The 12,052-nt window shown below is 46.3% G+C and overlaps 1 protein-coding gene across 1 annotated transcript in view; it reads right to left on the reverse strand.

Moving 5' to 3' along the window:
* Positions 1-542: 542 nt before the first annotated feature.
* NCAM1 (neural cell adhesion molecule 1) overlaps positions 543-12,052 on the reverse strand; it is a 40,033-nt gene continuing 28,523 nt past the window's right edge. Inside the window, 5 exon segments of the mRNA XM_042832136.1 lie at positions 543-1,590; positions 1,592-1,634; positions 3,926-4,708; positions 5,915-6,031; positions 6,227-6,434. Coding sequence (XP_042688070.1) covers positions 1,567-1,590; positions 1,592-1,634; positions 3,926-4,708; positions 5,915-6,031; positions 6,227-6,434 — 1,175 coding nt within the window. The 3' untranslated portion in view covers positions 543-1,566.

Genomic DNA, 12,052 nt, shown 5'->3' on the forward strand with positions numbered 1-12,052 from the left:
GAGTAGGGACACCTGCATGCTGCTGTGCTCATGAACGTCACCCGCATGAGAGCAGAACATTCTGTTTTTAGTGTTTCCACTCCTCAAAAGGAAACTTTATTTAAGTGCGGAAAGTCAATGCTTTTAAATCAGTTTCTGGGGTCAAAGGAAATGGCAGTCATCAACATTCTAAGGAGAAATGGATGCAGTCAAACAGCGGAGACAAGACCAGCCCAGCCCTAACTGTACAATCCCTCTTCTGCTTCTCAAAGCTCTGGGAGGGTTCCATGAAGGAAAGAGAAGAATGTCCTAAAAAAGCAGAGATGATATTTTTCTTATGCAGTCAGGCCCAGGTCCAGCAAGGGACTTACACTCGTAATAAATTTAAGTATATAAGGAAACTCTCACCAGCAACTCTCTTGTTCGAAGTTAAGCGTGTTTATGTGGATTGCTGGATACAGACCTCGATTGGTGACAAGTGGTTGGGATATTCCCCACGCCCCACCCCCCAAAAACAAACCAAAGACCAGCATTACTCTTTTTTTCTTACTCCAGTAAGAAATAATAATAATAATAATTATAATAATAATAATTAAAAAAGATAAAGGGGAAACTACTGTAAACATCGATATTTTAAAATGTCTCCCTTTGCAAAGCAAGCATGCTGCTAACCTAGTAGCTAGAGTCTGGATTTACTTTAAAAAAAAAAAGGCAGCTATTTTACAAATACATTTAAACACAACAAAAGTTAAAAAAAAAATTGTCAATTGTAAACACTGGAGAGAACAAAAGTTGGCAAAAATTAACATAAAATTTAAAGAAATGTAGAGTCTGAATACTGCAAATTGAAATACATCCCCCAAAGCTGCAATTTTGGCATTCTTCCTAACAAAAAGAATAACCCCCCAAATCAATGTCTAAAGTGGAGAACAGAATTCAGCCACAAAATGCTCACGACACTTTGCATACTGAACACAAGGTGAACAGAAATTATAACTTATTTATGAGGCTTTACATATTTCAAACTTGACTGAAAAGTATAAAAATAAATTGTGGACTTTGTTCACTAAGTACCACCTGTACCAAGTAGGCAAGCAGTACAGTGGTTATATCTACTATTCTAACCAAGGAAAGAACAGGGTCTTCTTTTTTCTTTTCTCTTTTTTCCTTTCATCTAAGACTGGTTGACTCTGAGCTCCTCAGCGATGCTGTAAGTGGTATTTTGCAATTCTGAACATACCAGGGGACAGCTGAGCCCCCGATCTGGTGATGGGTTAAACCCTGTTTCAAAACGTATTACTTTTTAAAAGCAAGTGCACGACAAATAGAACCTTCCTAAAAATCTTAAGAAAAAAAAAGAAAAAAAGAAAAAAAGAGAGAACCCCCCCCTCCCCATTTATGCATTTTCTGTTTTGTTTGTTTTTTTTTTTTAAAAAAAAGGCAACAGACACTAGAGGAATGAGATGTGTGTTGTGTTTCGTGTTGTAAATGCTTGGGTGAAGTCGTTCTGCCATGTTTTTTCATCTGTTGCTGATCATGCTTTGCTCTCATTTTCATTTGTTTGTGTGGCTTCGTTGGGGACCGTCTTCACTTCTGCTGGAGGTGTCTTAGTTTCCGTTGCTTGCACTTCAGGTTTGTCTTCTACTGGGGTTTTCCTGAAGAAGAATCACCAAAATGGCACAGTTTAGAAACAGAGAAATACAGACCAACTGTGGTAGATGAGCGATCAGGAAAGAAGACGTTGCTGGAAACACTCAAATGTGTCTCCTGGACAGAGCAAAATGACAGATGCAAAGATAAGGACAACCAGACTCACCTCCCCCCCCCAGCTCACTTAGCTCTACTGAAATCCTTCTGGAATTTCCTCCTGCATTGGGCTACTGTAGCAGGAGGGTTGCAGCAGAAGCACAGAGGGTGTGCAGCAGTGTGGAATGCCACAGGAAAACAGCATAACTCACACAATCACAAATGAATTTGATTTTTTCCATCACTCATTTATGCCACCTAACGTCCTGTTAGAACACACTGCAATTCAGCAGTAGATCCCTTTTCCTATAGGAAGTCATCTCCATAATTTCACAGTATGCAGCAGGAATAAAAACACAGTAAGTCAAATGCATTTTCACAAGCATATGGAAGGTCATCACCTAATGCTGATTCTTCACCTGTCCTTGGCACTTGCTGCAGAACCAGAGAAGCCTGTTGGTCCAACACTCTTCACAGCTATGGGAAGTGCCACACCAGGCACTCCTCGTAGCCTTCCTGTTCCATCCCACTAGCTGCAAAGTCAGCCTGAGACAGCTGGAACCCCACTGCACTCTGACCAGTGGGTGAGATGACCCGAGCCTACAGTTGCCAACTGGTTTCAAGAAGGGGAAGCAGATGGGCAGCACAGGCAGAAGGTGGCTGCTCTGGCAGAAAGAACACAGCCCTGTGTTCCACCACACCAGGAATTCCTTTGCGTGGTGCAGACCAAGCTGCACTCACTCAGCTGAAATGCTTCCTCACGACAGGCAAATCATCTCCTAAATTGTTCAGCTCAGCACCAGCTCACAACCCTCTGCTCTCTTTGTCTCTATAGCACCCAGCACGACGGGGCAGCAGCTTTTAGCTGCAAGGATTCATGTTCATCATGAATGAGCTCTGTGTCACCAACATGCTTTCCTTAGCAAAAGGCAAAGTCCTGCCGTGGTCTCTGCCTCCTGCTTCTGGGAGCTGCTTTCACAACAGATCTGAGCTGCCTTTTTGAGTCTTTCTAGCAATAAGGCACAGGCCTCGCTCATGCAACAAGAGGTGCTCCTAGTTGAAGCTGCCACTGTCAACAGTGTCCATATAGGAAGCCAGAAGGAATTGGGAACTGCAGTACTTGTTTCCTAAAGAGAACTTTATCTGTTTCAATCAGCATTTTCTAGGCTTCTGCTCTAATGGCTCTGCCACCAACCACTGTCCAAACAGACAGAGCAAGAAGATGTTCTTGTCCATCATCTGTGTAACAGCTGGGGATGCTTCTCCCAGTTAGCAGGTGAGAACTTCATGCTGTTTTCACTTCAGTTATGGTGTCTCTGCCAAACACAAGCTGTGGATTCATCTCACCTGAGGAAAGGCTCCCAAAGGACTTCTAGTGTTGTCCTGCCTAGGAGCATGCTGGTGCTCTCTCAGCTGGTATAAAGGAGATGAAGTACAGTGGATGGAGACTCATCCCAGATGTACCAGGACAACAAAGACACTGCAAGTTATCCTGACCCAAACGTACTGAGTGCTCACCAATGCACAGAGAGAAGCACAACACCTTACCCTTTTGCACTGACCTTTACTTTAGGTACAAATCCATATAGTGCCTTAGGTTGGAGGGGACCTTAAAGATCATCTGCTTCCAAACCCCTGCCATGTCAGATCGGGCTGTCCAGGGTCCCATCCAACCTGGCCTTGAATGCCTCCAGGGATGATGCATCCACAACCTCTCTGGGCAAATCCAGAGGTCTCACACTTTTACACTTTCACGTGGCTCTAGTTTCTGCCCTGTCTTATGCAGTCAGAAGTTCTGAGTGGGCCCACTGATCTGCTGGGAAACTGAATTTGGGTGCCTGTGCTCACTGAACTGGAGGAACTCGTTGCCTCTGAGGACAGCACTTCCTTTGCACCAAACCAAACTGTTTCTAATCTCTTTTAGGAAAGAATGATCTACAATAGGCAAAGCTGCAAAAAAATTAAAGAATCACACGTTTATGAGGAATTCCTACGTTTGTCTTTGTTGCCCTTCCACAGCCTATTCCTGCTTTCCTCCTGAACCTTTAAAGCCAAGCCCTGCTTAGTTAGTTCACTGGTGAGTTAGTTTGCTACGGAAAGAATGAGATTAGTTCAGAGAACACCCAACAAGAACACAGCACAAGCACCAGTGCACGAGAGACACAGCACACAACCAACAGAAGATTAAAGGCAGCCATACTCGGTCTTTGCAGGTGCAGCAGGTACAGAGCTGTCTGCAGTGGAAGAAGCAAGCTCACGAGCTTGCCCGCTAGCCACACTGGCAGGAGTAGTAGTGCCAAGAGCTGCAAAAACATCCTTTGCAAGATCAATGTCTGGTGTCTTGAAGGTCCCTTCGTCCATTTTAAAGTCCTCATTCTGGGAGGGGTTTGTGGTGCCGCCTGAAGCAGCCTCACTCTTCGGGTTGCTCGGGTTCTTGGCTGTCTCTGTTGGGCTCTTCACTGTACTGGGCTGCGCAGCTTCTTTCTCGGGGCTCTTGGTGCTTGAGACCTCCTGCTTGGGCTCTGATGGAGCTGGAGGGCTAGTGAGGTTTGCAGGGGTTGGGGCAGCTGACTTGTTACCAGCTGCTGCTTTGGAGGTCTCGGCCACGTTAGCAACAGTGCTGGGGCTCAGCACCGCACCTTGGTTGGACAGGACACTTGAAGACAAATTGTTAGTAGCTGGAGCAGAGCTTGGGGTATCGCTGAGATCAACAAGGGGAGCCACTTTGGGCGTAGAAGAGGGTGGTGGCGGAGAGACCGGGGCAGCTCCCGCTTTGGCTGGAGTAGCCTGGCCAGGCGACATGGCGTTTGAGTCAGGAATGGCCGTGGCTGGTGGGGCAATACTGGAGGTCAGGGTGGTGGTCTCACTGGTGGGGCTGTTCTGAGCAGTGGCAAAAGTTTCAGTGATAGTGTCAGAGTTAGTGGTGCCCGTAGTTACAGAAGGCAGCATGTCCTCAACAGTAGCTGCGGTATCGGCGGTGTGCCTGTGAAGAGGGCAGGAGTAGAAGAGAAATAGAGACAATGAAGCCCATAAACGACAGCATGGGGAAAGGGAAGCAAAGCGTAAGCATGAGAAGGCAAGTGGGTGAAACAGCAGCAGCAGCATGGTGGTGTTACAACACAAACACAGCGTGGAGGCAGAGAAGAAGAAAGCTTTCAGAGATGAAATACACAAAGGGCAGCAAGGGCTGGCAGGGTGACTGAAGGACAATTAGGAAGAGAAGGAAGAGCAGAGAGGACACAACCTTCAGGAGTGGCTTGCTCAGACAGATTATGCTTCAAGTCTTGGTCAAATGTAACCCTGTTGACTTGCAGAGTCTTCTCTTTCAGGCTAACTTCCTTCTCATCCTCTTAAGTCTAGCTTTACAAGGAAGCTTTCTACCAATTCCCAGAGGTTGCAGCCTTGTGCCATCTGTAACCATGCAACAACATCCCGGTGCAGGACTCCTGAATTCAGTCTCCTGTCTTGGCCCTATGCTTTTGCCAACAAGTCTAAGGCCTCCATCAAACCACACGTAATTTAGTTCCTGTCCTCACATACACACACATAATATATGTACATTCATGCAGCTTAGAAGCGACAGTTTCCACCCTTCTGACTAGATTAACCTCTGCCTATTGTTCTAGCAGGAATAGGGGCTGCTTTAGGACAATGCCTGACAGTGTAATTATGCTTTTGCTGCCACAATATAGCACTGATTGCTTAAGTACACGGATGAGAGGTTGGAAACAACAAGCGATTTACTCCAATAGAAGCCAGTGTGCCTGAGAACACCACCTCAGCCTTATGAACTAAGAGAAAATCTTTGTAAAGGAAGGTAACCAAGATAAAACCCCAGTAAGACAAGGCAAGAAAATCACAAGCATACAGATCTTAGCTACTCTGCTGTGCTTTGCTTCTGCATTTCAATGTGCTTGTGGTACAGCCTCCTTCCTCTTCTCACCTCAAAGCGACTTCCAGCAGAGCCATTTTACCAGTGGGCCCTCCACTGCAAACTCCATCAAAGCAGGTGGGAGTCAGGCAGGGAAGAGAGGAAGCATTTTCTCACGGCTATGTCAGAAACCGAATGTGAAGACTTTTGCTTTCTTCCTCTCTTCCTGCCCTGTGGCACGTGCATGAGTGATCAGCAATTAAAGCAAATGAGGGTTCTGTACTGACTCTGCTCTAGGACTGATGAATAGCAACATACTCTGGTTCTGTCAGTGGTGTGGTCTCGTTGGGCTCTGTGTGTTTTCCCCCATCGTGGTTGGGGGTCCGCTCCTCTTCAGTCCGCACCTCCACAATAGGCTCCTTGGACTCATCTTTCCTGTAACAAGGGAATTAATTAGAATCATGGAGATTACATAGAGATTGGTTACAGTACACAGTAACTGCAAAGACTGTCCTGCAAAGACACGCTTCAAATACTGATGGTGACTGTGAGAAATAAGCTGCCCTGGACAGCAGATTCCTTTTTGTCACCCCCAACAGAATGAGTAAAAGGAGTGATGATGGTACTCACGAGAAGGCAGCTTTGCCCTCCTCCATGTCTTTGCCCTTGGCTCCTGGTCCAGACTTGCCACATAAGTTGACAGCAATGCACATCAGCAGGCCACATTTGTTCAGGAAGTAGCAGGTGACATCCACAGCCACCAGGAGCAGCACAAAGATAACAATGAGAATGCCTACGATGGCAGCAGTCCCCAGGCCTGACGTAGGGCTAGTGCTGGCTTTAGAGACCAAAAGAGAAGAAAAGAAAGCATTGTAGTTAGAAGGTGAGCCGGGGATACCCATGGCTCAGAATTGGCTACAGGTTGCAAGCATGGGAAACTCACAAAACATGCACTTTTTCTCCAGCAGCCATGTGCAATAATCAGTACTTTGTCCTATAGACGTGCAGGACAACCCACGCAGGTTTGCTGGGACCTGACAGGGCCTTTCCAGTCTCTGTTGGCCTAAGGACAGGGAAAGCAGACCATGGAAAACTCTTCCACTGTAATGTATACCCAGCTGGAACTCTGAATGGTTCCTGTTCTCTTTCACCACCGCCCCAACGGGCACACAGTGATTCTGATGCTGCCAGCCTAGAACAAGGACAAGCATCACGGCTGGAAGTGAAGCTCTGCAGCACAACGTTCCCTGGTGGGACACTGAATGCTGGGAAACACCAGAGGGGCCTGAATGTTGATTAGCCCTTGTAGGGTGCAAATGAGCCCACTCGGAGAAGCTGACAAGCTTTGCTCTTACAGGGGTCTCACAAAGCCGCTCCCAAGCAAGCCCTTTTGAGAACAGGGAGACTCACGAGCTTTGCCATCAACTTTCAGCAGCATGAAAGAGATGAAGAGTGGCCTCTGGCAGGGACAGATCAGCGTCTCCCAGGATCTGGGGATGCGAGTGAGGCATGCAGCAAAGCCGGGACTCGCTCCAGGAAGCGAATGCAATTGCTGGAGGAACCAGACTTGCCAAGATCCTCCAACCTTCCTCCGACCAGCACAGGCTGGGAAGATCTGCTAACTTCTTCCATGGTGTATTCCCAAACACGGTGTACATGGCAGCAGGAGTTGTACTAATGAAACCTACAGTGATTTTAAGGCAGCAGCCAGGCAGTAAGCGATAAAATCCACAGGCAAGAAATGTATGTTCACATGCACTGCAGTACAGAATTTGACCCAAATTCGTGCTGCTCTCTGAAACTTACAATCTTTGTTGATTTCAAAATGTGAATACAAAGGTACTTGCACAAGTAAGATCGGCCTCCAAATTTACGACAGCCAAGGCAGTGCAGCTGGGCAGCGTGAGTGAGCCCTCGGGGCCGGACGCGAGGCACGGTCAGGGCAGGTGCTCTGCAAACCAAGCAGCACTAACACTGCCTGTTGTACACTGACATCCTCGCTGACCCGTACTAAAGAACGGACTGTTTGGGCTGAGCTGCTTAGTAATTCCTCTGCTATCACTTGAAACTCTCCATGTTGTTTGCAGGAAGGCTGACAGGGGCTGGAGTGTACTGGGCTGACAGGACTAAGTCTGTGTAATTCGAGCAAGAACTGATTCCCTGGCAAAGGAAACTCTTCTTCAAAGCTATCAGCTGTGGCTTCTCAGCCTCCTGCTGCCATGCCCTAAACAGAACCCACTTTTGGTTCCCCTTGTTTGGTTCAGAATAGCTCTTCCCAAGCTGCTGCTCTGCAGAGAGAGCATTCTGCTGAGCTCATGCAGAGTTCAGCATCCATCAAAGGTCCTGCGCCGCTCAGACCAGCAGATCTCAGCCATCCCACGCTCTGCTTCTCAGCCTGCGTGCTCAGCAAGGTCTGTGCATTTGGTAGAGCTTGGCACTCAAGTTTACTGAGACAGCTGAGAAGGATGAGCACATTTCTTGTAGTCCTTAGGAGCCCTGCATTGCTCTTTCACTTAGATGCAATTTCTATTTCCAGTGTTTTTACCATCGGATGTCACAGCCCCCAAACACTTGGAATCTCTTTGCTGGGAAGCCCTGTAAAGCAGCCCTTGGCCCCTGAGGCTGATCCATGCTGACTGTAGCATGTGAAAAGATTAATTCCAGAGCTCTGGGAATGGTCTCTGCCATTCTTTTATTACTTAAAAACAGGAGACAGAACATCCTTAGCATGAGGGAGGTAAACGTTTCATTTTGAGACAAGACTGAGGAACTTGGGACTCCAACAGGAAAGAGTTTGGGGCTTTTTCCTGCATTTTACTTTATCTGAAAGTCACTCTGAGGTGCCCAACTCTGACACTTGGAGCACAAGTCCAGTGAGTGCTTGGCAGAACAACTGTGCCACAGCCCCTGCCAGCACCTCGCATCAAGCTGTGTAATTAAATGAATTCATCAGCCTCCTGAGTATGCAGGGAGGGAGGAGGATATATATTTTCTGTCTCCTAATGTACTCAGGATTCTTGCATGGATGATGCAATAGTTAACACAGTCCTGATCACAGCAGCTCCTGGAGGAAAATGTAAGGCTGTGTTAAACTTCTCTCATCTACAGCATCTCCCTGGGAATGAGCTCCTTGGCAGCTGCTGGAGGGCCCCGTGGGAAAGCACCACACAGAGCTGCTGCTCAGAACAGTGCTGAGGAAGAAGGCTAAACAGGGAAACACCACAACCCAGTCTGAAGAATTGAAACAACAAAAAAACCTGACTTGGGAAACGCAGTCAATGTAAGGCAACCAAATAAATGTGCAGGGATGGATTAGGTCAATGCAGCCCTATAAATACCTACATGCAGCAGAACAGTACAGACAATAAAGGCACTTTATTTGAGCAAAGATACAATAAATTCCAAAAGCTGGAAACAGGAGGTGGATGACTTCAGGCCAGAAATAAGGTATGAAATTGTAACAGAAATCCCCACATGAAAGCGAAACGTCGTATCTTCCTCCACCCATCTGACTGAACATATCTGCTTTACTTTCTAAGGAGGAATGATATTGAGGTTATTTAGTGCTGCTGCAGAAAAAGCCTGTCTGAACATTCACCTTTCTCTACTTAGGATTAGTAACAGAAAGCAAGGAATGGAAGGAACAGATGGGTGGTGTTCCAAACAACACGTGCCATTCCACTTCAGATAACAGCAGCAGGTTCTCCTGTGTCTGTGTGTACCTATGGCCGATGTTTGGAAGCAGTTTTAGCTCTCTGACAGCCATTGGCAAGCACCTGCACAACTTATATTAGCATTGTCAAACACCATGCACAACTTAAGGGGAGAAATGCAGACCGCAAGTAATCAACTATTCCATGTGACAGCAGTGTCTGTTTCCACATGGAATTAGGTCCAACAGCTTATGTTTGCTTTAACCTTAACTACCATGAAGCAGAAATGCCCAGCGGTCTGTTGAAAGCACTCCTTCCACATCAAGAAGGCAAGAGATACTTTCCAGAAACACAAGTGAACTCTTCAGACTGTCACCAACACATTGGCTCCTCCAGCAGTCGGCTCCCAGAACCAAGTTCTGTATTTCCCTACGACTGCCTCCCTTTGCAAGGATGAACACGAGGGTAATGAGCATACAAAAGGAAGAACTGCAAGCACAGAGGAAGTCATATGAAGATCCTGCCTTCAGGAATAAAACAGTCTGATCTGCAGTCTGACCCCTGCCACAGCATGTGCTTCCTCTGCACTACTGCAGTGCACCCCCCCGTGCCACCTGGCTGCTCACTGCACTCCGCTAGCTGCAACAGTCAGGAAAGCTTCAAAAATTTGTTTTTATCTAAAAGAAATTAGGTGTGAACAACCGCAACTGATTTTTTTTTTATGAGAAAATCATCAAAGAATCATTAAGAGTGGAAAAGACCCCTAAGGTCATCCACTCTGACTACCCACCTACGATCAGCGTCGCCCATCACTGTCACATCTCCATGGCTCTCCAGGGATGGTGACCCTGGGCAGCTGTGCCAATGACCAATGACTTCTGGAAGAGTTGTTCCTAACATCCAACCTGAACCTCCCTTGGCACAACCTGAGGCCATTCCCTCTGATCAAACAAGGTCTCTCCCATTTGACATGCAGCCAAAGGATATCATCAGATATCTCCCCAAGAATGTAGAAACTAACTGACAAACTAAGAATAGAGCTGCTGGCATCCTGGGGGCCAGGGGAGATCCTGCACAGCTCTGCAGTTCATCGCACATGGAATCATCTCTTCTAGAGGACCCAGATTCCAGCCTTCCTGGAGTTGTGACATCCCACAGAACATGTACTTGTGAAGCTGTCTGTGTGCTGAAAATCTGAGTATTTGAGCCCCTTCAGGTTCCAGCTCTGAATCTGTCTCACCTCTGAGTACAAAAAAAGAGTGCTAGCTTTTCTGCAAGCTTTTTGAAATGTTATTGACATCAGGAATAAGGCCTGGGATCTTGTCCAGCACTGACTGTCAGAGATCAAGGATCTAATGTGTGTATCTGAAATCTAACATGTTACAAACCCAAGTAAACAGGCAGTGAAAATATCACTTATGCTCCTTATGTTTTCAAACACAGGGACAGGACTTCTTTTTGTATATATTCCATGTTGACTGGACCATTTACTACAGCTTTCACCATGTAAGTGACCCGGGCTTTGCTTAGTCTCTGCAGGCAGCAGCCCATGGGAAGGTAATGCATTCCCAGTACCATGGAGGAAGAATGGCTCCCAGAAGGGCTGCTCTCTCTTCATCCACCAGTTATGACCAGTAATAGCTTCAGCACGTTGGTTTTAATACTCCAAAGCTGGGTGCTCAACCTCACCTATGCCTCAACCTGTGCCTACAGATAAGGGGAATACAAACTGATAGTAGATCTATGCATGAGTTTAATAACTTCCCAAGCTATGGGAAGTTCACACAGCTTTTTAGGGTTACGACTACTTCCATTATACTAAAGTGTAAATGCAGGAAGCCAAACCAATTTGCTATGTTCCAGAACACTGGAGGTGAGAGCGTGGCTCTGTCTGTTCTGTTTGGTTAAAAAATATCCGCATGGTTGGAGTGCAGCGCTCGTACAAAGTTTTCATTTATAATTTAGACAGAAAAGAAGTTCACAAATGATCATGAACAAGGTCTGAATAAACACAGCAGAGTCTTATGTGCAGAGCATCAAACGCACAGATAAACAAGACTGATGATGGCAGGGCTTGTTCTTTGTCCTTGTTAGCATCTGGGTAGAAAGATGAAGCTCATTCTGCACAACAGATAGTTTTTGAGACATTCTGTACAGAGAGCTCAGTAACTGCACCAACAATTCCATTCTTTTCCACCCCAGGCCCACTTACAGAGAAAGAGAGGAGATGGACACCCATTTTTAGAAGAGCAACAGAACCAAATGGATTTCCCATCACGAAAGACAATCCATGAGGTGCACAGGATTTTGTTTTCTTTTCTTTTTGAGGAGGAAAAGAAAAGGAAATAAAAAAAAGAAAATCACCTGCAATTTGTTCAACGAAACGCAATACACAGAGCTCAGTAACAAAGCTGCATTATATTTACACCAAGGATTAATCCTGTCTGACAGTGTCACATGCACAGTTAACCACGAATATGATTAAAGATCAGTAGTAATAACCATTTAGATCGTCAGGTCATTTGATTCAAGCTAATTTTCTCTGTTAAATGGCAAGAGAAGAGATCTCTCTATGAAGTTGACAGGACAGTAGTAGAGAACCAAGCAACGTTAGACAAGCATCCATTGCAAATCTGAATGTTCTTGGGCAGGATGATGCCTCAGATCCACTATGGGCCATGGGATGGCTGACTGCACACAGGGGCCAATGAAGTCCCAAGGGATCAAGCAGTGAAAGGAAAGAGAAACGCCTTCAGTGCAATTCCCACAGATGTTGTATTCACGTCACCACACCAGCACAACC

The sequence above is a fragment of the Centrocercus urophasianus genome, unplaced genomic scaffold, assembly GCF_019232065.1.
Source record: "Centrocercus urophasianus isolate 14NV4802_14NV808 unplaced genomic scaffold, USGS_Curo_1.0 seq_37, whole genome shotgun sequence".
In the NCBI taxonomy this organism is placed as follows: Eukaryota; Metazoa; Chordata; class Aves; order Galliformes; family Phasianidae; genus Centrocercus; species Centrocercus urophasianus.